The 21,834-nt window shown below is 46.0% G+C and overlaps 1 protein-coding gene across 4 annotated transcripts in view; it reads right to left on the bottom strand.

Annotated features, from left to right (window-relative positions):
* Window positions 1-21,834, bottom strand: part of LOC142254541 (dipeptidase 2-like) — a 939,193-nt gene that overhangs the window by 864,330 nt on the left and 53,029 nt on the right. For all 4 annotated transcript variants that reach the window (XM_075325647.1, XM_075325645.1, XM_075325648.1 and 1 more), the window contains exon 3: window positions 14,277-14,403. In XM_075325647.1, the coding sequence (XP_075181762.1) occupies window positions 14,277-14,403 (127 nt within the window). The remainder of the gene's footprint in view (window positions 1-14,276; window positions 14,404-21,834) is intronic.

Here is a 21,834-nt window from a genome sequence, read left to right as displayed (position 1 = left end):
GGTTATAATGTTGCCTTCATCCAAAGGTGGTTATCTCGATGTCTGAGAGAGCTCAACACCACCAGCTGTTTCCACTTCCAAAACAACTGACGGCATGACATTCACACTCCCTGTTGCGGGTAAAGGGGTGGAAGGTCAAGCATGTGTGACTGCTGTCCCCACAGTCGCAGAGGATGAAGAGCACACAGATGCCATTGATGGGGCAGACGGTGGTTGCACCGCCCCGCTAGGCCGCATTGTAGCAAAGTGACCTTTCCACTGCGACTTATGCTTCATTTAAAGTAGTGTACAGGGTGGGCTCCCCAGTATACAGCAAAACCACACACTAGGAAAAGGACTCTAGGCAGTTGGGTTGATAAATGATTGTTTAAAGGGTGCTTTACACCAGGCAATCTATCGTGCGATAGATCGTCGGGGTCACGGTTTTTGTGACGCACATCCGGCATCGCTGGCGATGCCGGCCTGTGTGACACCTCCTAGCGACGCAGAATCGCTCACAAATCGTGAGTCGGGTACTGCTCGTTAGGTTCCATAATATCGTTTACTTTAGTTGACCATCGTTTCCGTGGTAGCACACGTCGCTCCGTGTGACACCACGGGAACGATGAGCAGCTTACCTGCCTCCCGCGGCCGCCGCCGTCTCTATGTGGAAGGAAGGAGGTGGGCGGGATGTTTACGTCCCGCTCATCTCCGCCCCTCCGCTTCTATTGGCCGGTGCCCGTGTGACGTCGCTGTGACGCCGAACGTCCCTCCCACTCCAGGAAGTGGACGTTCGCCGCCCACAGCGAGGTCGCACGAGAGGTAAGTATGTGTGACGGGGGTTACTAACTTTGTGCGATACGGGCAGCGATTTGCCCGTGACGCAAAAAGGACGGGGGCGGGTACGATCGATTGTGAAATCGCACAATCGGTCGTACCGTGTAAAGCAGGCTTTACTTTCCCAAAACAAACAATAAGAACCATGCATAAAACTGAAATAGAACAATCTATTCACAATTCCAAAAGGCTACACCCCTATGCTGCGACACTCGTAATGGCGATTTATAACCCCTGCTCACCAACTTTTGTCTATCCAAGGGACTGTCTAAATAGTTGCCTACTACCTGGTAATCCCTCTGCGTAGCAGGATTAATTGTGTGTGCGTGTGTGTGTGTGTGTGTGTGTGTGTGTCTGTGTGTGTGTGCGCGAACATGACTTACCAGTGTCGCATCACAAGAGCTTACAACTTATCTACCTAAACATAGACAAAACCCATTACCCCCCCTGAATACCCTTCTTAGCTGAAGCCTCACAGATAAGGCAGATGATAACAGTGTGAATGCAAACCACACAGCTCAGCAACACAGTCCTGGAAATCTTGTAAAGCAACAGTCAATGCAAACATGTGTCGCTGTCCCTCTATGATTTTAACTGTAAGTGATATTTAGTGCAGAGGCAGCAAGTCTTAGGGTGGTGTCACACACAGCAACGATGACAACGACGTCGCTGCTACGTCACCATTTTCTGTGACGTTGCTGTCGCTGTGTGTGACATCCAGCAATGACCTGGCCCCTGCTGTGAGGTCGCCGGTCGTTGCTGAATGTCCAGCTTCATTTTTTGGTCGTCGCTCTCCCGCTGTGATGCACACATTGCTGTGTGTGACAGCGAGAGAGCGACGAAATGAAGCGATCAGGGAGCAGGAGCCGGCATCTGGCAGCTGCGGTAAGCTGTAACCAGGGTAAACATCGGGTAACCAAGGGAAGACCTTTCCCTGGTTACCCGATGTTTACCTTCGTTACCAGCGTCCGCCGCTGTCGCTGCCAGTGGCGGCTCCTGCTCTCTGCACATGTAGCTTCAGTACAAATCGGGTAATTAACCCGATGTGTACTGTAGTTAGGAGTGCAGGGAGCCAGCGCTAAGCAGTGTGCGTGGCTCCCTGCTCTCTGCACATGTAGCTGCAGTACACATCAGGTAATTAACCCGATGTGTACTGTAGCTAGGAGTGCAGGGAGCCAGCGCTAAGCAGTGTGCGCGGCTCACTGCTCTCTGCACATGTAGCACAGCGACGCGTGTCGTTATGATCGCTGCTGCTTCTGCTGTGTTTGACAGCTAAGCAGCGATCATAACAGCGACTTACAAGGTCGCTGTTGCGTCACAGAAAATGGTGACGTAACAGCGACGTCGTTGTCGCTGTTATGTGTGAACCCAGCTTTATTGTCTATATAGTCGGCTTAACCAGAACAGATATGTGTTTTGCTAAGAAAACAAAGTGTTGCGTGCACGCATTACTGTCTGGGCCCAGCCTACTGTACCCGGGTACTGTGGTGTCGAGTTGCCATAAATACAGACTTTACGCTCCTCCCACGGTAAACAGTATAGACAGCATCGGAAGAGTGTCATTCTGTGGCACAGGATGCTGCTCTCAGGAGTTACGGTCCTCCTCACCAAACTCCAACACGAGTCCCATCCCAATTGACCGAAGTCTTCCCGCGGTGGCTCTTTGCTGTAACACACACCTTTAGCTTTTCCTTCTGTTCATAGACAGCATCTCCTCCGCTCTCCAAGTCCACAGCCGAAGACTGTTTTGCTATTGCTATGGTGACCCAACAGACAAAGTCAGATGCAAAAAAAACAGCTGCCCCTTGTGTGTAGTCTGCAACAATGCATGCAATGAACGGCAAATAAGCATGTTGCATTCACAGTGAATAAAGCTGATCAATACACCCTCACGCTATCAATTCATGTGACACTTGTGACACATGTGACACTTCATGGACGAAGTACTCAAAGTAGTGAGTTTTTGGCTTCTACTTAGAGATTGGTGACAAATCTTACAGATGACATGACTTGGGTGATCCTTTGCTATGTCAAAAAAGCCCCAGGCTAAAGAAGACTTACAGTCCATGCGACCTGCAGAGCCACCACGACTTCTGCTCAGAGGCAGAGTTGTGGCTGAGGATTCAGTTGTTGACATGCTTCCAGTACTTTGTCTCTGTCCAGGAAGACGCAACCTAACCTCGTCGTCAGTAGCATCCTCCTCCACCTCTGCTGACCTCATCAACTGGGTGACTTTGGTTTGACAGTAAGTGGTGTCTCCAACCTCATCATCACCCTGTGTGTTTTCACTCCCCTCGTCCTGAGTCCTCGGAGCCAACCTCTTCCTGCCCTGACCGAATAGTAAAGTCGTCGTTCCAATCAGGTATCTGAGTCTCATCAGCATGTTCCCCATTGTCTCCACCAGGAGGATTTACAGTTTGGGAATGAGGGTGTACATTATGCTCAGCACCTTCTTCATAGGGGCCTGGATCCAACTCACAAAGCTTCTGGGCATCAGTGCAGATCATTTCCTTGTCTGGACTCAAAGCAGCTTTGGATCAGACCTCTGATTTCCTGGCTATAGGGTGACTAAACAGCTCTGCAGACTCAACCATTTCTGTTACCCCATACTCAGCAGGGCTGGTGGAAACTTGAGAGCTGTGGCCCCTGTGTTGTTAACAGTGAGTTCCTGGACTGGGTGTGTGGACCCTGTGATGCTAACAGGGTTTACAGTCTTCAGATCCGAGTGTCGTCTAACTCAGTTCAGGCTACAATTAGTTTCAGAGCCACCCAGCTATGTATCCTCCACCTAACCTTCGTGTTGCCAGCATTTCCTTTTCCATCTGGGAGCACGGTGGACCCAGACTGGCGATTAGGATATATGCCACCTTATCCTAATTTGATAGTCCTCCCCCGTAACAGATGTTGTTTCTTCAGCAGATGGTACTGTTGCTTAACCACCAAACCCACGGACACAAACTTTTTTCTCCTTTACAACACACCTGTTCGCCTTTCCACCAGCATATGGCCTTTTGCCACTCATTTTGTATATTTACAAATTTGCAACTCTGCAGGGACACCATACTCAATGCTGTCTCAACACAGCAGCCAGCCCTCAGTCCCTCAGATTTGGACAACTAAAAGACCATTTCCTCCTAGCCATGACAAAGCGTTGAGATTCACTCTGTGCAGCACTGGTGTTTAGTGGAAAAGCCGAGCTAAGATTGCGTACCTGCTTCTGCTGATACTCCTGCATACGTGCGTCCCTTTCTATGGCAGGATTTATTTAGCCAAATTTTGTCTTGTACCGGGGATCTAACAGTGTGGCAACCCACTAGTCAGCATTTCTTCGACTTCGGACAATCCGAGGGTCATGTTGTAGGTAGTGCAGCAAGAAGGCGCTCATGTGTCTTGCGCATCAAGGAGGACCAAGTCCTTGCTGTGTTGGTGGCGGAGAGGTGAGAATCATGCCTCCTTCCTCTGCCCTCTCCCCCCAACCCCCAACCTCGCACAACCGAAAGGTGAGCAATCTCTCCCTCATCTGCTCAGTGTTCCATGCCCATCGCCAGTTTCTGTCCTCCATTTTTTGCTGGGCTCCTGCACCTTCCTCAACAGTTAGGCTGATAGTATGTGCTCTTGTTAATCCCTCTCCCCCACCGTCCCATGCTTGCTGCCTTGGTGCTGCTGACCATCTGGACCTTGTAGATCTTGTTATTCCTTCAGCATATGACTCCTCCTCTACTTCCTCCCATTTCTCTTGTCCCACCACCTGACTATGAATGCTGTTTAAAGTGTGCTCCAGCATGTAGATGACCGGAATTGTCATGCCGATAATGGCAACGCCAGCGCTAAACATCTTCGTCGCAATTTGTAAACTTCAGAGAAGGGTGCATAGGTCCTTGATCTGAGACCACTCCATCAGCGTGATCTGCCCCACCTCTGGATCTCTTTAGCCCAGGCTATACGTCATAACATATAGGAGCAGGGCTCGCCGGTGCTGCCACAGATGCTGCAACATGTGCAGATTCAAATTCCTGCATGTCAGCACATCGCATTTCAGGCGGTGAACCGCCAGACTGAGAGACTTCTGGAGCAATGCAAGTTGTTGAGCTGCTGAGTGTGAAGGGTGGAAGTTAACACATAGCGAGCGTGGCCGCCGCAGAAGGCCATGTAGGCCGGGATGGTGGTTTAAAAATTGCTGGACAACCAGGGCCACACCCAGGTTTGCATCATTGTCGCACACGGCTGTTAAGTCACCACCGGAGTCCGCTCCAGCAACTTGTACTCCGATCGACAGGTGATACCGTGTTCCTTTTGTAGATAGTGCTGATGATGGGAGAGGAGTCAATGCCAGCGGCGCCAGTGGCCGCAGGTTCCGCTCAGTCACTCGGCTGGGTTACCTTGAGATATGCAGAACCAATGGCTAAATGTAGGTGGTGGTTGTCTCACAGCTGAAGTAGCATTATACAGCTACAAACAATGGGAAGACACCACACCCTTTTTTAGGCCCCTCCTGTCTGCTGACCACTGCCAGATATAGTTCTGAACTTCTGGTTCCTGTTCCACCCAGTTCTGTTTTGTGATTTTGTGTGCTGACTACTGCTTGTTTCCTGACTACTTCTCCTGCCTGCTGGTTATGTACCTCGTTGCCCTATCCGCATTTGACCTCTGCTTGTTTTCTGATTAAGTCCTGGCCGTCCGATTCTGTTCATGTTCCTCAATTCATGGTTGACCGTGCCTGACTACTACTCTCTCGGACTGCAGCCTTCCACAGGTATTGATCACCTTGGGCCCTGTGTAATTCCAAATCCCTGTATAGGGGTTAAAGGGTTTCAGGGTTCTGGGGGTCCTGCTTGGTGAGTGGCTTCCCTCTAGCCTATCCTTTACAGCCCGTCTGAGTGTGTGGATCCAGGCAGGTGTTACACCGTGCCCTCTGCAGAAGGCCATGTAGGCCGGGATAGTGGTCTAAAAATAGCTGGATAACCAGGTTCAACACATGAGCCATACAAGGCACGTGTGTCACATTGTCACGGCGAAGGGCCGCACCTAGGTCTGCATCATTGTCGCACCCGGCATTCCCTGGCTGCTGGTTGAGTGGAGACAACCAATTGAAGAAACTTGGTCTCACTCTCCAGAGCTTACCGTCCACAACTACTCAGCGGTGTGACTCACATTTCACAGACATTTCAAAGTAAAGAGTCGACCACCTGATGCCGTTGAGCTCTGCTGCCAGCATAGTAAAGAGGTGTGCGGGATTCCTTGTGCACAGTTACAATGCCGGTGGGTTTACAATACAGGTTTTGAGTGGAGGTTGAGGACCTAGACGAGGTTGAGGAGGCAGAAGCAGTGGAGGAACTTCTACATACAGAACAAGGATTGACACACAACTCGTGGGGACGGCAAGACTTGTACAGCAGACCCGTCTCCATCTCTCACCATAGTTACCCAGTGCCCAGACAGCGACATGTAATGCCCCTGTCCATGCTTACTGGTCCAAGTATCTGTGTTTAAATGCACCCTGTCACACACAGAGTTTCTCAAGGAAGCGGTGATGTTGTGTGCGACATGCTGGTGTAGCGCGGGCATGCCTTTCTTGGAGAAGGAGTGGCGACTGGGAATCGGCTCTTGGGGCACTGCGATGGGCATAAGGTCTCGTAAATCCTCTGTTCAAAAGGTTGGAAAGGCAGCATTTCTGTAGCCAACAGTTTGCAGATGCTGAAGTCAACCTCTTAGGCATGTCATGACCTTCTAAAATCATGTAAACCAAAGCAAGGGGACTCCAAACACAGTCTCCCTCGTTTCCAAAAATTGGGCCACACACACACCACTTCACTGGCATCAGTTGTCCCCCAGTTGCAATCTTAATAAGATGCTTTGCATGAAGCACTCTCAAAAATACACCAGACTTTCGCCTCCCCTGGATGACACAGGGGTAGAAAAGTCTTCTGTGATCCATGACTTCCTCATCTTGATGAACGTTAGTCTGTCCACAATGTCAGTGGACAGATGTGTGCGCTTATCTGTCAGCACACACCCAGCAGCACTGAAGACACATTCCGACAGAACGCTGGCTGCGGGACATGACAAGATCCCCAAGGCGTAAGTGGCGAGCTCAGGCAATTTATCCACATTGGAAGCCTAAAATGAGCAAGGCTCAAGTTGCACAGTAATGGCATCGATGGTCACTTGCATATACTAATATATCTGTGTCTCCTCCTCTTTTTCCTTGTCCATCTGTTTTGTTTTCGCATGAGTATATGTCCTTGTCGCTTTCCCATGTGTTTGTGGTGTCTTAGGAGTTGTTTGTCACCTTTTGGACACCTTTGAAGGTGTTTTTTTGTGTTTTTATGTGTTTGCCCTCCATTGTTTTCAATGGTGTTCGAGATGTTCGTCGAACGGTTCGTCGAACTGAACTCGAATGGGGCCTCCGTTCGGCGAACTGAACTCGAGCCTTCAGAGGCTCGCTCATCTCTTTTAGCGACATCGCAGCATGTGACAGCTAGGAGTGACAATCGCCGATCACAAAAACGTCAAAAATCGTTGATCGTTGACACGTCGCTCCTTTTCATAATATCGTTGGTGGTGCATGCCGCTGGTTGTACGTCATTCCTGCGGCATTGTTGAGGATAAGAATTGAGTATAAAAAATACTTAATTCAGCCATTTCATAGACTCAGGTATATAGTTTGGTAAGTGTAAACTAATACACATGTTTATGTATGCTTTTGTTCCTTACTAACACGCATATATGTATATTGCATATTCAGTGTATTTTCCTTAGACACAGTATATACCAGCACATGTAATTGTAAAGATGGCTGCCATTTCCGGTCTACACCCGAGGTGATAAACAAAAGAAATTCCTAAAGTCTGGACTGTCCAATCAAAGAGAGGATATGCAGTTTTCTAGACGTCATGAAGCCCCGACCCACGAGATTTCATTGGACTGTATTTTGTCCACGCCCTTCACTTCTGAAGAGTTGTGGAAAGTTTTAAACAATAACCACTTGGTCAGTGCCAGTCATGGAGATAGATGTAACTGACTCGTTGTCCGTTATTAGTCTTGCGTGCACACATGACATTATGATTTGGAACAAGAGTCAGATCCCAAGTGACGGCTTGAGTCTCATCGTCGTCATTTTAACCCTGATAGTTGGCGTGCCAAGCGTGGAGCCACCGAAAAGAGTGAGTCAGATCTTCCACTTTCTGGACGTCTGGGGGCTACTCCACAAATATCCAGGTGTTGCTCAATATCGAGGATTTGATCACCCTTTGTTCCGCGGTAAGCATCATATACATTGTGTATGCTGTTTTACCTGTAGTTCGAGAGACACCTGGCAAAAGGGGGTGGTCACTAGTCTGGAGAATGGTAGTGCACCGGAGACCTAACGGTGTGACTGTCACTCGCCGGTGACCTAGAGAAGGACCCAGTCCCCATAGGTGCTGGGCGTAGGTTTTAAAGGATCTGACTGTCTGTATTTCTGAGTTGTAAATGGGGGCTTTCAGCTCCATAGAATGTTTGTACATTCCTCACTCTGCCTTAGCTCTCAAAAAGTTAATTGTCTCTTGCTCTAAACAAAGGACTAGCTGAGAGGAAGAATGGGGGTCGTCCCTCACTGGCTGCTTAATCAGGGACAGACCGGGGGTCTGGAAACTGCACAGCTCTACGCAGCCTGCATTTCTTTACTGAGAACAAAGGAAAGCAAGAAAAAGGTGGGGGTCACTCACTCATTCAGCTGCTGTCTTTGTTTTGTGGAGGAGAAAAAGGTGGGGGTCACTCATTCCCGCAGCTACATTCTTTCGCTGAGAGGGCAGCAGGAAGGGGGGTCAGTGTGTGTTAGTCATTGCCCACATGGCTGCATTTCTCCACTGAGAACAAAGAAAGAAAAGGAGGGGGGAAGATAGCCCGACATCTGCTCATAGTGAGGAGAAAGGAGGGGTCGATTACCTACTGCTGCAGTATATATATATATATATATATATATATATATATATATATATATATGTATATATATCTCAACTAACTGGTTTATGCGTTTTTCAGTATTCTGGAATTGTTGTTTTGTTTTTGGAACAGAGAGATAAGGGAATCGGCGTTTCCCCCAGTGTTGTGAACACATCGATTTTCGTGTGTATAGCCGGAAATAGGAACACATGGAGAACGGTATTAGTATCCACGTGTTGGACGCTGAAAGAGTGCGTCCTCTTTACATGGGAAAGAGGGGGAGGGATTCCGGTGTTGGCGATAAGTGTTTTGAATCAGCGTATTTCCCCTGAGTATTAACTCATGTACTGCTATGTAAGAACCGGAGAAATAGGGACGTACGAGGAACGGTTTTGTATTCGTACGTTGGACGTCTAAGTGTGTCCTTATTGCATAGTAGGGAGGAGGGGAAAAGAGTTCAGTTGGAACCGGCCGGTCCAATTAAAGCACTGTATACTCTGTTCAAGAAGAGATTGGTTTTTTCCTACAGGAGCTGAGAATTGCAGGAGGTTGTATAAATTGGTGGGTTATGATGGACATGGGTAGTGCAAAGAATCTATAATGAGATTGTGAAGTTATCACTCCTTAGTTTAGTTTCAAAGACTCTTGCCTAACAGGATCTTTTTTTTTCCAAAGGAAAGATAAAATATGAGCAGCAAGCCCCCTCCCTTCCCGAGTTGGAATGCACACTGCCCGTGCATTTGTAAAGGGGGGCTAGACAGCTCTCAGGACGAAAAAAAAAAAAAAAAAGGAAAGCGTGCAAAAATATATAAAAAATTGTAACAAATTGTGTAAAGTAGTTGTACTACCACCAGATGGCAGGCTGCAACCCATATTGATCTCCAGTCTCCAGTGAGGGTATACTGGAGGACAAAGACCCAATTCACTGTCTATTGCTGTTTCTAGAATCACTAAATGTTTTTCTCTAGCTGTGACTCATTGTTCTCCTTTAGAAGTCATCATATCTGGTACTAATCAAATCTTCCTTTGTATGCTGGAATGCAAATTGGTTTACAGGCACTAAAAGTAGCACCCCTGGCTCCGTCCATAGTTACAGCCACTCCCATTACACCCATGGAGTCCTAATATGGACGTACACCCGGAAGTCAGGTGCCTGGAACTTCCTGTGGTGGCCATCTTGCTACACCTTTTAAGTCACGTCTCTCTCAGTGGTTCTATGTCTAAGACTCTTAACCCATCCCCTCTAAACTTTTTTTTTTTTTCTCCTTTTTAAGGGGGTGGGAGAGGGCAGGAAGTGTGTTCTCTAGTAAATATGACTAACACATTTGAATAAGTATAAAACAGTATATTTGTTTACTCAGCTATCCCATAAATGCAAGTTAAAGATAAATAAGTGAAACTTTTACTGAATTGATAAATAGTAAAGGATATCTGTTCACATAAAATTAATTGGTATTTTAGAAGTCCTGCAACATTATATCATAAAATAGAATAGAGGTAGGTAAATATATATCTTTGTACTGTGTTAGTTAATTTAAAATAAAATTTGTAAACGACTTACCCCCTACTGATGTTAGGAGGTATTATATCCATTTGTAAGAGCATTGAGCAGTGTGTCTGAGTTTGTCCAGAGTTTAAAACAAAAAGATGAGTTTTTTTCTTTTTCCCTTCTCTCTCTCTTAGAGATAAGAATGAAATGTGGGTTTTTTTTGTTTTTTTTTTCCCAATGGTGACATAAGTTTGGTTTAACCCTTAGAGTTTAGAATTTCACATTTTTAGTTTCCTAAATGATTCAGTTAATTTTGTAGGGAAAATTAGATTTCATGAAATATGCAAATTAGTTTGTGTTGCTTTTGTTTTTTAATGGCGATTTATTCGAACAATATATTTTCATTTGCTGACTCTATCACCTTTTCTGTTTTTCCGATTATTTCTAAATAATTTATATATATTTTTTTGCAGGTTAGTCGCCCTGTCGCAGCTATCATTTAATCATGTTTCAGTTATTTCTATTACCACAGGTTTTTCTTTTCTTTATGGATACAGTGTTGTTTATTGTAAGGTTTTAAAATTCCTCAGCAATGTATATTGTTGTAAGACATACGTTATTTCCACTATTTGTCCAATTTTAGTTTCTAGTATGTAGCTACTTTATTACCTGCTGTCTTATTTTTCTTTTAGGGAATACCAGTATAAAAACTCTGAATTTTGCCACATTGGTAAATAAACAATTAAACAAGGGGGAATAAGGTATTAATTATATTCTCCAGTTTCTTCGAGGGCGCAGCAGGCATATTTGATAGGTTTTGAAGCTGACCCTTCCCCCGCAGGCTATGTTTATTAGATTACTATGAAGCATATCTGTTAACTGAAATAAGAAAGTCTTGTCCTATGTTTATTTGTTTATTTATTTAGTATTCTCAGTCATCTTAAGTATAGATGACCACTAACTGTATGATGGTCAGAGTTACAGTTATAAGAATGATCTAATGTATATATTTTTTAGTTTTTGTTTGCATAGATGGAACAAGATGTTGGTCGATTCTGCACTTGATATGCTGCGGTTTGCACAACATGAGGTAGTCTAAATTTGAACCACTTCTTCCCCTACTATTGGTACAGGTGAAAGTGATGTATTAAATGCCCTTTCTAGATGGGTAGAACAGGAGTAGGTAAGAGTCTTTAGAGGTGTTTGTAGGTTGTAGATTTTTTCTTGTTGTCAAATGGATTAGGTATGCTGAACATAAAGTCTAAATCTGAGCTGATTGAACCGGATGGAGATCCTCACACAGGTGCATCTGACCAAGAAGCAGTGAAGGGGCCTAGAGTTGAGAGTCTTTCACCAATACCGACCATGGCTCGGTGACACCTGTCACATCGTTAGTGACTTCTGTCACTCCTTGTGTTCTTAAACCCCTACAGCAACAAGCGATACAACAAGGAATGGAGTGTGACATGCAGGGAGCCAGCTGACTGCGGAAGGTCTGTGGACCAAGGGTGGTAAGCTTTCTCTGCCATGAGAGCTCTTCTTAATGATGGCCCAGGTAACATATGGACTAAAATCTGTGTAAGATGGATATCAGTGTGTGCTTCGGTGACACCGGGTTCAGTACCCAGGTGGGCAGATTCACCCAGTCTTGTAAGACATGTGCCTAATACGAAGTGAGAAAGAACTGTAAAGAATCCGTAGAAACACCCTGCACCTGCACTACCCATTTTTATAGACTGCAAACTGATTATAGATGTATATCATGAGCACGTTGTATGCAAGTCTGTGTGTGTTGTGTAAATTCCTCTCCAGGTTTAGTCAAAGGCATTCCAGTGCAGAAAACGACGTTATTGCTGAAAAGCACATGATGGTGGTATGTGAAAAAAAATGGGTTTATAAAAAGTGTATTTTTTTATAGAAAAGTGGAAACTGGCAAATCGTGAATAAAAATGTATGTTTTGTTTTCTTTTCGTAATAAACAGGTCTTTATGTAAGATGTTTTTTTGTTTAGCACAGGCATGTATATTTTTTATATAATTGACTGAATAGTGTGATAATCAGGTGTATTCTCCAATTCCAGATCTTAAATCAGAGCTAGAAGCATTTGGTCTCCAGTCAGGAGACTGAATGATCCTAAAGGACAAGCGAAAAGGAGCCATGAGTCAATACTAGATGAGCCAATCCAATCCGCAGAAAAATCTATGGATCCACACCTCGCATTGCAAAAGGGTCGATCCACCAGAGCTGCACTGAGCGTTCTGCTCATACTTATCCTTTTCAGAAAACCTGTACAGTCTCAGACCATTATTGCCAAAACAGTTAGAAGAGAGGACTTAGAGAGCCTTGAGACATGGGAAAGTCCAACTACAAAGGGTGAGGACTCGCTTAGGAGTCCTTAGTCTCAAACCGGTGAAGAAAACCCATTCCCCTTTCCGCCCATGTTTCAATGTTCAGTTAGGCAGATTCTTTTCCAACAGGTCTTTCTACCTCTCTTCCTAAGGGAACACAGTACCCTTAGAATTCAGAAATGGCAGAAATAAGTCTTTAGGGGGGACTGTTGAGGATAAGAATTGAGTATAAAAAATACTTAATTCAGCTATTTCATAGACTCAGGTATATAGTTTGTTAAATGTAAACTAACACACATGTTTATGTATGCTTTTGTTCCTTACTAACACACATATATGTATATTGCATATTCAGTGTATTTTCCTTAGACACAGTATATACCAGCACATGTAATTGTAAAGATGGCTGCCATTTCCTGTCTACACCCGAGGTGATAAACAAAAGAAATTCCTAAAGTCTGGACTGTCCAATCAAAGAGAGGATATGCAGTTTTCTAGACGTCATGAAGCTCCGATCCACGAGATTTGATTGGACTGTATTTTGTCCACGCCCTTCACTTCTGAAGAGTTGTGGAAAGTTTTAAACAATAAAGACCACTTGGTCAGTGCCAGTCATGGAGAAAGATGTAACTGACTCGTTGTCCGTTATTAGTCTCGCGTGCACACATGACATTATGATTTGGAACAGGAGTCAGATCCCAAGGGACCGCTTGAGTCTCATCGTCGTCATTTTAACCCTGACAGCATCACACATCGCTATGTGTGACACCACAGGAATGACGAACATCTCCTTACCTGCGTCCATCGGTAATGAGGAAGAAAGCAGGTGGGCGGCATGTTCCTCCTCTACTATTGGGTGGCTGCTTAGTGACGTCGATATGACGCCGAACAAACCTCCCCCTTAAAGGAGAGATTGTTCGGTGTCTCCAGCGACGTCACTAAGCAGGTATTTGAGTGTGACGCTGCCGTAGCGATATTGTTCGCTACGGCAGCGATCACCCCATGAAGAAACAGTGACGTGGGCGGGTGCTATCACTAGCTATCGCTAGCGATGTCACAGCATGTAAAGCACCCTTGAGACTCAGCAGTTTGTTGCCTGACATGACTACTAATACTCCTCAAAAACTTGGAGTTTTTGCTGCAAATCACAGCAAAGAGCCTCATTTGTATTCGCTGACATTTTTTGTGCCAAAATCTTCAAAATGGTGCACATTGTTTATGACGTTGGTGCAAGATCAAAAATGCTCTTCATTTTAGTCTTAGATCCGTTTTCATAACTTTTTTGCACTAAATATTGCAAAATCTTTAACAAATGTGCCACATTGTGAACTTCTACAGAAACCTTCCTCCGAGCAGGGACTGGAGCGAGTGTCACAGGAAAAAAACCCAGCAAAAAAGGTACCCTATTTTTATGAATTTCTCTACTGTTGGCAACACTGGTCCATGTACACACTAAATTGTCTATTTGTTTTGAGGTTCCTTACATTCTGTCTTTAAAAGGACTTAAATTGTTTTAGAATTATTATTTTTTTATTAGCAAAACAGTGGGTAAAAGACAATGTGTATGTGTTAGCATTTGTACACATGGGTAATGTGACAGACCTCAAACAATTTTAAAAATGGTTATTTTTCCTTCTATGATACCGAATATAGAATCTGTATATAATAATTTATTTATAATATTTTATAATATTAGGTACCTGAGCTCCAACATGACCAGTTTTAAGCTTTTGCAAGTTAGTCTGTGTAGTATTAATAGTCCGCAAATTAATTTTTGACAGTCGGTTGTTATGTCGCCTTCTGAGCTGCAGGGCAAAGTCATTATGTCTGTAATAGAAAAAGAAAATAAAAATTAAGATACTTTTGACAATATTTTGATATTTTTTTTTATATACGTCAACATCTGATGAAAATAATTTATTTCTTAAAATTGTAACAAAAAAGATACACCAGTATAAAACAGGAAATCCAGCTATTAGAAGGAAAAGTCTAAATCTTTTTTTGAGGAAGCAGGACAACCAGTGATTCGCATGGGGAATAGTTTGCTCACATAGTCTTTGAGGTACAGGATTCATGTATTCCACTTGCTTTTCATGTTAATTATTTTTATTATTTTTTTGTTATGCTGCATTTGTCAATACTTGGAATGTCTTTCTTTACATGATGGTGCATGTATAATGTATAGTGAAATAGATTTTTTAACAAATTGGCCATATGGGAGCCACGTTGCTTCAGGCTATGTGTACAGAATGTATTTTTTCCAGTGAATTTTGCCTGGAACCTACCAGAAAAAGAACTAAAAACAAAAAATAAATAAATCATTTTTGCATAGCAATGTCAAAACTGTTTGCTGTGCATATATTCCATCTTTTGTAACTTCTCAATCACTTAAAGGAAATCTGACAGCCGTTTTTTTGCTATTTAATCTGGGAGCAGCATGATGTATCATTTATGTGTTTTGTTCCAATGCAATCAGCAATCAGCATTTTCTCAGCAGAAGATTATCATTTCGGAACTACATCATGTGTGCAGACTAGAGATGAGCGAACCGGTCGCGGTTCGGCTCGAGGTCGGTTCGCCGAACGGAGCTCCCGTTCGAGTTCGGTTCGTCGAACGTTCGACGAACCGAACTTGAACCAATAGGCTATAATGGGAGGCAATCACAAACACATAAAAATGCATGATAAATGTGCACAAACAGTTAATAAACATTGCCATAACACTTACCGGTCCCCACGATCCCTCCTGCACTCTGTCTCCTGCCGCTATTCCATCCGATGATCGCTGAATCCTCCCGGTGACCGGCACTGCCAGCAGAGATGCAGGACCTATCGTGACGTCAAAATAGCCATGTGACCAGTCACGTGGGTATTATCTCATTGGCTACAGACTGGTCACATGACGAAGCCCACGTCATTTGTTTTTTAATTATTTCATGAAATAAGTGAAATAATTAAAAAAAACGGGCTTCCCTATATTTTTGGTTCCCAGCCGGGTACAAATAGGCAACTGGGGGTTGGAGGCAGCCCGTGGCTGCCTGCTGTACCTGGCTAGCATACAAAAATATGGCGAAGCCCACGTCATTTTTTTGGTGGGCAAAAAACTTCTGCATACAGTCCTGGATGGAGTATGCTGAGCCTTGTAGTTCTGCAGCTGCTGTCTGCTTTTCTCCATACAGACAGACAGCAGCTGCAGAACTACAAGGCTCAGCATACTCCATCCAGGACTGTATGCAGAAGTTTTTTGCCCACGTGTGGGCTTCCTGCACGTAACTAGGATAAACATCGGGTTACTAACCAAAGCGCTTTGGTTGGATACCCGATGTTTATCTTGGTTACCAGCTTGTGGCAGGCTGCCAGCGATGGCTCCTGCACACTGTAGCTTTAAAAAGCCCTGCTTTTTGCTGCTAGAACTGTTCTCGAACGTATCTAGAACTATCGAGCTTTTAGCAAAAAGCTCGAGTTCTAGTTCGATCTAGAACAGCCCCCAAAATCACTCGAACCGCGAACTGTAGAACCGCGAACCGCGCTCAACTCTAGTGCAGACAAGTTATTCTAGTCTGTGAAACCCCACTTCCACCACTGAGTAGCAGTTTACTCACAATGCATAGTGCACACAGTAAGCTGAAAAATCAGTTTTGTGGGCCGGGTTATACACAGTTTAATTTTTAGTGCTACTACATCTATATCAGAGAAAAATAGATGTTCTGTGAAAACTGTGTAGCGCCCTGGAAAACCAGGTAGTTGCACATATAGGCCCCCGTAGAACACCAATCCCAAGAAGGGTTAAATCAGCCGACCTGAAACCCTAGTTACCCCCCTCAGAGAAGGACAGACACACCAGTGGGCGGGACCAGGCGGATAGGGAACGCCCACCTAGGGGTCTGGAGAGCCCGGGGTGGGAAAACAGTGAGATTAGTTCAAGTTGAAGTGTGGAGTGGAGGTCCCAAGCTGATGGGTGCCAGGGTCGGAGCCCTGACACCTTGGCTAGGTGGCAGACAGTAGCCAGAGTCTGCAGGAGATGGAAAGATGGCTAGGTGGATCCGAGGTGGACCGGGACAGGGTTGGAGCCCGCCGGTACCGATACCGGAGAACCGACCCGGAAACCATGTGCACAGAGGAGGTACTTAGACCCTGAAGCCAGGACCAGCACCGACAGCCTAGCTAATTAACCAATTGAGGGCAGGATTTTAGGTCCTGTCCCAACCTAAGTCCCGAAAAGTAGACAACCACCCACAGGGAGGGATAGGGCAACCGCCAGGGCCCATAGATCCCAAGGGTCAGCATCAGACGGGCACGGCTCCCAACTAAAGGACAGGGAGCGGACTCCTGCGTTTCAGACCGAGAAGTCCTACCTACAAAACACTGAGTGCAGAGGAGAGAGACTTTGACTACCAGCCCGGGTGTGGGATTAGATACACCCCTCTGCGGCAGCCGGCCACCATCACCTTGGTTTACCACAAGACTTGTGTGCTTTACTTGACCTAACATCCCCGGCCTGGCCGGGTGTGCCGGCCCCTGCAATCACCCTCCTCAGCATAGAGACACCGGGCACAGGGACATCCATCCCTACCCACGGAGGGGTTAACATCCAGCTGCCAGCCCAGCGTCCCCGGGAGCCCCACAATGGCAGCGGTGGTGCTACATCTCACCACACACCGTGGGTGGCGTCACAGACATTTTCCAACCAATCCCATGTAAATATGTCCCCTTTTATTCGGAGAGCCCACATGACCCCCGAGTCTGGAGAACCCCTCGAGCTGCACCGTAGATCCGGATCCGAGCAGCACCAGCTGCTGGCACGGGGGCAGCACAACTGCACCACGCAGTCCAGTAAGTGATATTGCCCTAGATTCAGGCTTTCTTGCTCTATGTTATGCTGTCGTCAGAATATAGCGCAATACTCTCCTAACAGATCAACTTTAAAGCTGGCTTTACATGCTGCGATCTCGCTAGTGAGATCGCAAGCAATCATACCCGCCCCCATTGGTTGTGCGACACTGGCATATTGCTGCCCGTGTCGCACAACCTCGCTTACCCCCGTCACACTACTTATCTGCCCTGCGACGTCGCTCTGGCCGGCAACCCGCCTCCTTCCTAAGTCACAGTGACGTCACACGGCAGGCGGCCAATAGAAGTGGAGGGGCGGAGATGAGCGGTACGTAAACATCTCGCCCACCTCCTTCCTTCCGCATTGCCGATGGAGGCAGGTAAGGAGATGTTCCTCGCTCCTGCGGTGTCACACATAGCGATGTGTGGTGCTGCAGGAACAAGGAACAACATCGCTAATGAGAAGAAAACGATTTTTTGTTTCAGGGTGACCTCTCCGTGGCAAACGATTTTGGCCGCTTTTGCGATCATTTAAGGTTGCACATGTGTTACACGCTGCGATATCGTTAACACTAGAAGTCCCAGAGAGGGGTCATTTAACATTTCTACCATTGGAACCCTATGGAGCTCGATATTCCTGAGACTTCTAGTGTTAATGACGCCGAATGTGCGTCACAAACAACCTGACCCCAATGATAATTGACTAACGATATCGTAGTGTGTAAAGCCCGCTTAAGGCCAGAAAAGCCATGGAGGGTATAGATGAGCAGAGCAGCTGAAGTTCGGGTTGTGTGGGTTCAGCTGGACTTTAGATAAAGTTCAGTTCAGGACCTAAACCCCATTGGTAGTCACTGATTGGGGAGTTTGTCTCTCCGCCCACATGCAGCCAGCTATAAACAGAGCATATCCGGTAGTGGGAGGGCAGCGTTTTTTTTTTTTTAATTATTTATTTATGCATTTATTTTGGGACGCACTACACCCGATAACGCTCTTGTTACCCCCAGTGAGAGCCATTCAGAGACTGCAAGTGGCTCACACTGGGCCGAGCACAAAGCATAACCGAGCACAGTGATGCTTGCTCAAGTGGTTAGCATACGTAAAGCACCCGAACTCCGAACTCAAACACTGATTTTTTTATAAAGTCCATGTTTGGTACGAACACCGAACTTTACTAGTCAGGGTCGCTCATCTCCAATCAAGAGACTAAAAGAAGTGGCCTGTTTATTCTTTTGGTGGTTTCCAATAGGAAAGCTACACAAAAAACATCAATGAAGATGCTTCAGGAAAAGACCATTGACATCCTCCTAACACGTCATCATACGATGTGGGTACGCTGACAGTTAAATGTTGTAGTGTCCACATATTCTTATTGTCAGATGTGGCTTTTACCTGTGCACTGATGGTCCATAGGCTTAAATTGTAACAGTGACTTTCAGGCCACACAAACATCTATGTGATTCAACTAGTTGGAGGTGAAGTCACTGTTTTAATATGCAGTGCTTATTGATCCGTTACAGACTATTTTATGGTGCCCATCTACTCCTATTAGTAGTAACACATCTTAAAAAGGTACTGTTAATTGTTCAAAAAACTGAGTTAAAAACTTGTCAAAAAAAATCCATGAGCCCCCTTGATTTTACTGCACTCTCTGTTTTCTGCTGCATCACTCTTTGTAGAGATATTCAAATTTGGTTCTTTGTAAGTGCACTATGTTAAATCTCTGTTCACAGTTCTACTTGGCGTTTCTTCAGAGTCTTTTCTGGGGTGCGCACTTTCACCCCTCCCTCTCAGATGCTGCCAATGACTGATTCAACAGTCTCCAACACTGCGAGCTGTGATAGGCAGCATCTGGGAGAGAGGAGTGAAAGTGGACACCCCAGAGAAGACTATGAAAATATGCCCAGTTATACTAAAAGCAGAGATTTCAGATCTTGTATTTCTAAAGAGACACATGTAACTATCTTTGCAATGATGTGACATAATGCAAAACTGAACAGCGCAGCAGAATCATGGATTTTGATGAGGTATTTATCTAAAAATAATTTTCAGCAAGTGAAAGGCCCTCTTTAAAATGCCAAATTATTTAATTTAAAACCCCAAATTATTATGCTTTATAACAGGGGTACAAAACCAGCAACCCCCAATGCTGCATTTTATGGCTGTTCAGTAATAGGACAAAGATGCTTTTCCATGTTTCAAGGGGGAATTGTTCAAATAAAATATTTTTTTTATATTTCTACTGGATTAGTAAGGGTGTCTGCTAGATGCCCACCCATTACTAATGTCAGGGCTTGATGCTAGCTGGCAATTCACAGCGGATATCAAACCCATATATTACTCCATTTACCACCGCACCAGGGCAACGGAAGAACTGAGTACATCAAATAGATGCGCCACCTCTGTGGTGACTGCAGACTGCTATTTTGAGGCTGTGAAAGGCTAAAGAACTATGTCCTTTCCTACCCTAAAAGTATCAGCTCCCCAATTGTCTGCTGTCCCTTGGCTACTTTTGAAAAAATGGGGGGGACCCTACACCATTTTTTTTATTATTATTTTTTCAAAACATTTAATAAAATTACCTTGGGATCCCCTCTATTTTTCAAAAACAGCCAAGGTACAGCAGACACCTGAGGGTTGCAGCCCGCAGCTGCTGCTGTTCCTGTGTTGGTTATGAAAACTAGGGGGAACCCCATATTTTTTCTGTAAATTATTAACTCTACTAAATAGCTGTACAAACTACCGTATCTACTGTATCTATCTACTGTATCTATGTATTATCTATCTATCTCTATTATCTATCTATCTTTTTTCGTTATATTTAATATGGAGTGATGTTCTTTAGACTGGCTGTGCACTCCAGCCCCTACCTTACCCATTAGCCACAGGTGCTTTTATTATTTAGTAGTGGTGTGAAGCCCCACAGGTGTTGTGTCGGTGCATTACCTTCAGGGACTCCACTCAGCTGGATCTGGTCACAGGTAGGAGATCTTCTTCTTGTCGTGACGCCACTCTCAGTATTGCGGCCAGTAGGGACCGCCACTGCAGGTTGAGGGACGCCTGGGGCTGATGGTGAGTGCAGTTAGTTGGAATAGCCTCCTGAGAGTGAGGCAAGCCCCAGGGCCCTGTATAGGTGCGTAGAACCACAAGGCGCAGAATAACTCCACACAGGCAGAATGTCTTTCAGGGTTTTTACTCACTTCAGGTGGCAGGGTGAGTAACCCGGGCGTAGCTGGGATGAACCAGGCGGGAACCAGGTATCCTTCAGGCTGACTTCTGATGGTGACTACCAACTCGCCTTCCTTAGCCCTTGGTGGTTTGGGGTAACCCCGACTTTTAGTCCCTATGGGGGTCACCCAGGGAAGTTGCTGAAGCCTCTCTCCCCTTCGTTTGCCGTTTGCTTGTTGCCTGGGCCAGATCACTCCAGCTGCTTGCCTCCTGTGAACTGTGGGCCCTAACTGTGGCTACGTGGCTGCGGCTTTTAGGTGTTGTGGTGTGGGCTTTGAGGGCCCCACACCGGCAGGTTTAGCAGGGAAAGGTGGATCTATCCCCGCTCCGGGATCTGCCGCCCGTTTGGGCCTGGTTCTCCCTAGCAGTCTCCTTACTTCCCACTCTGTGCTCTCTCTCTAGCTGGAGATGGGTTTCGGGTAGCCCTCCTAGGTGACCGTTCTCCCCCGTCGGTAGCCACTGCGCGGACGCTGTCAGACTACAGCAGCCCAGGGGAAGGGGTCAGCTCTCCTCGGAGCTCCCTGGACTCTGCTCTGAACCGGCTCACATCTGGGACCTTCACTGCTGCTGCTCCTGTCAGAGCCTCACTTTCCTGCTCCTCACTCCTCCACACTCTGCTGCAGACTGTCTACTCCTCCTTCTCTTTTCCCCTTGTGCCTGCCTACGCCACCTAGCAACCAGGCTCTCTTACCACACCCCTTGAGAGGAGATGGAGGCTTTTGGCCCCCTCCACTATTCCAGTGGAGGTGAAGGCTTTTCCCCCTCCTGGGATCCCCAGGGGTCCTCTCAAAGGTACATGTGTGAGACCTGATCACTATGCGCCTGTGTAGTCACACCTCGGTCAGCCTTCTGGATTACCTGTATTGTACTGTCCCCAGCATGGGTGCAGTACTCAGTGGTGCCTGACCAGGTCAGGGGCGCCACATTCCCCCTTAGTTATCACCAGCACGTCCTCGGGCTGCAAGACAACATTTTAAAATGCATAAAGCAGTAAAACATGGTAAAACTTTTAAAACCACCAGGTACCATACATCACCACCCTCCACCCACAAGTCCGTTAACCCACCCAAAACCCTCTCACGTTGGCCGCGCCTTCAGCCACTTCTGGCAGGATGTAGAGGCGGCTTTCATGGGCTGGTGGTTTCAGGGTATACCTGGCCTGGTGGAGCCGCGCCTTCAGCCTCTTCTGGCAGGATGTAGAGGC

Source organism: Anomaloglossus baeobatrachus, chromosome 10 (genome assembly GCF_048569485.1).
Source record: "Anomaloglossus baeobatrachus isolate aAnoBae1 chromosome 10, aAnoBae1.hap1, whole genome shotgun sequence".
NCBI lineage: Eukaryota > Metazoa > Chordata > Amphibia > Anura > Aromobatidae > Anomaloglossus > Anomaloglossus baeobatrachus.
The sequence above is the reverse complement of the archived record's forward strand: the minus strand, read 5'-3'. Positions and strand labels throughout refer to the sequence as shown.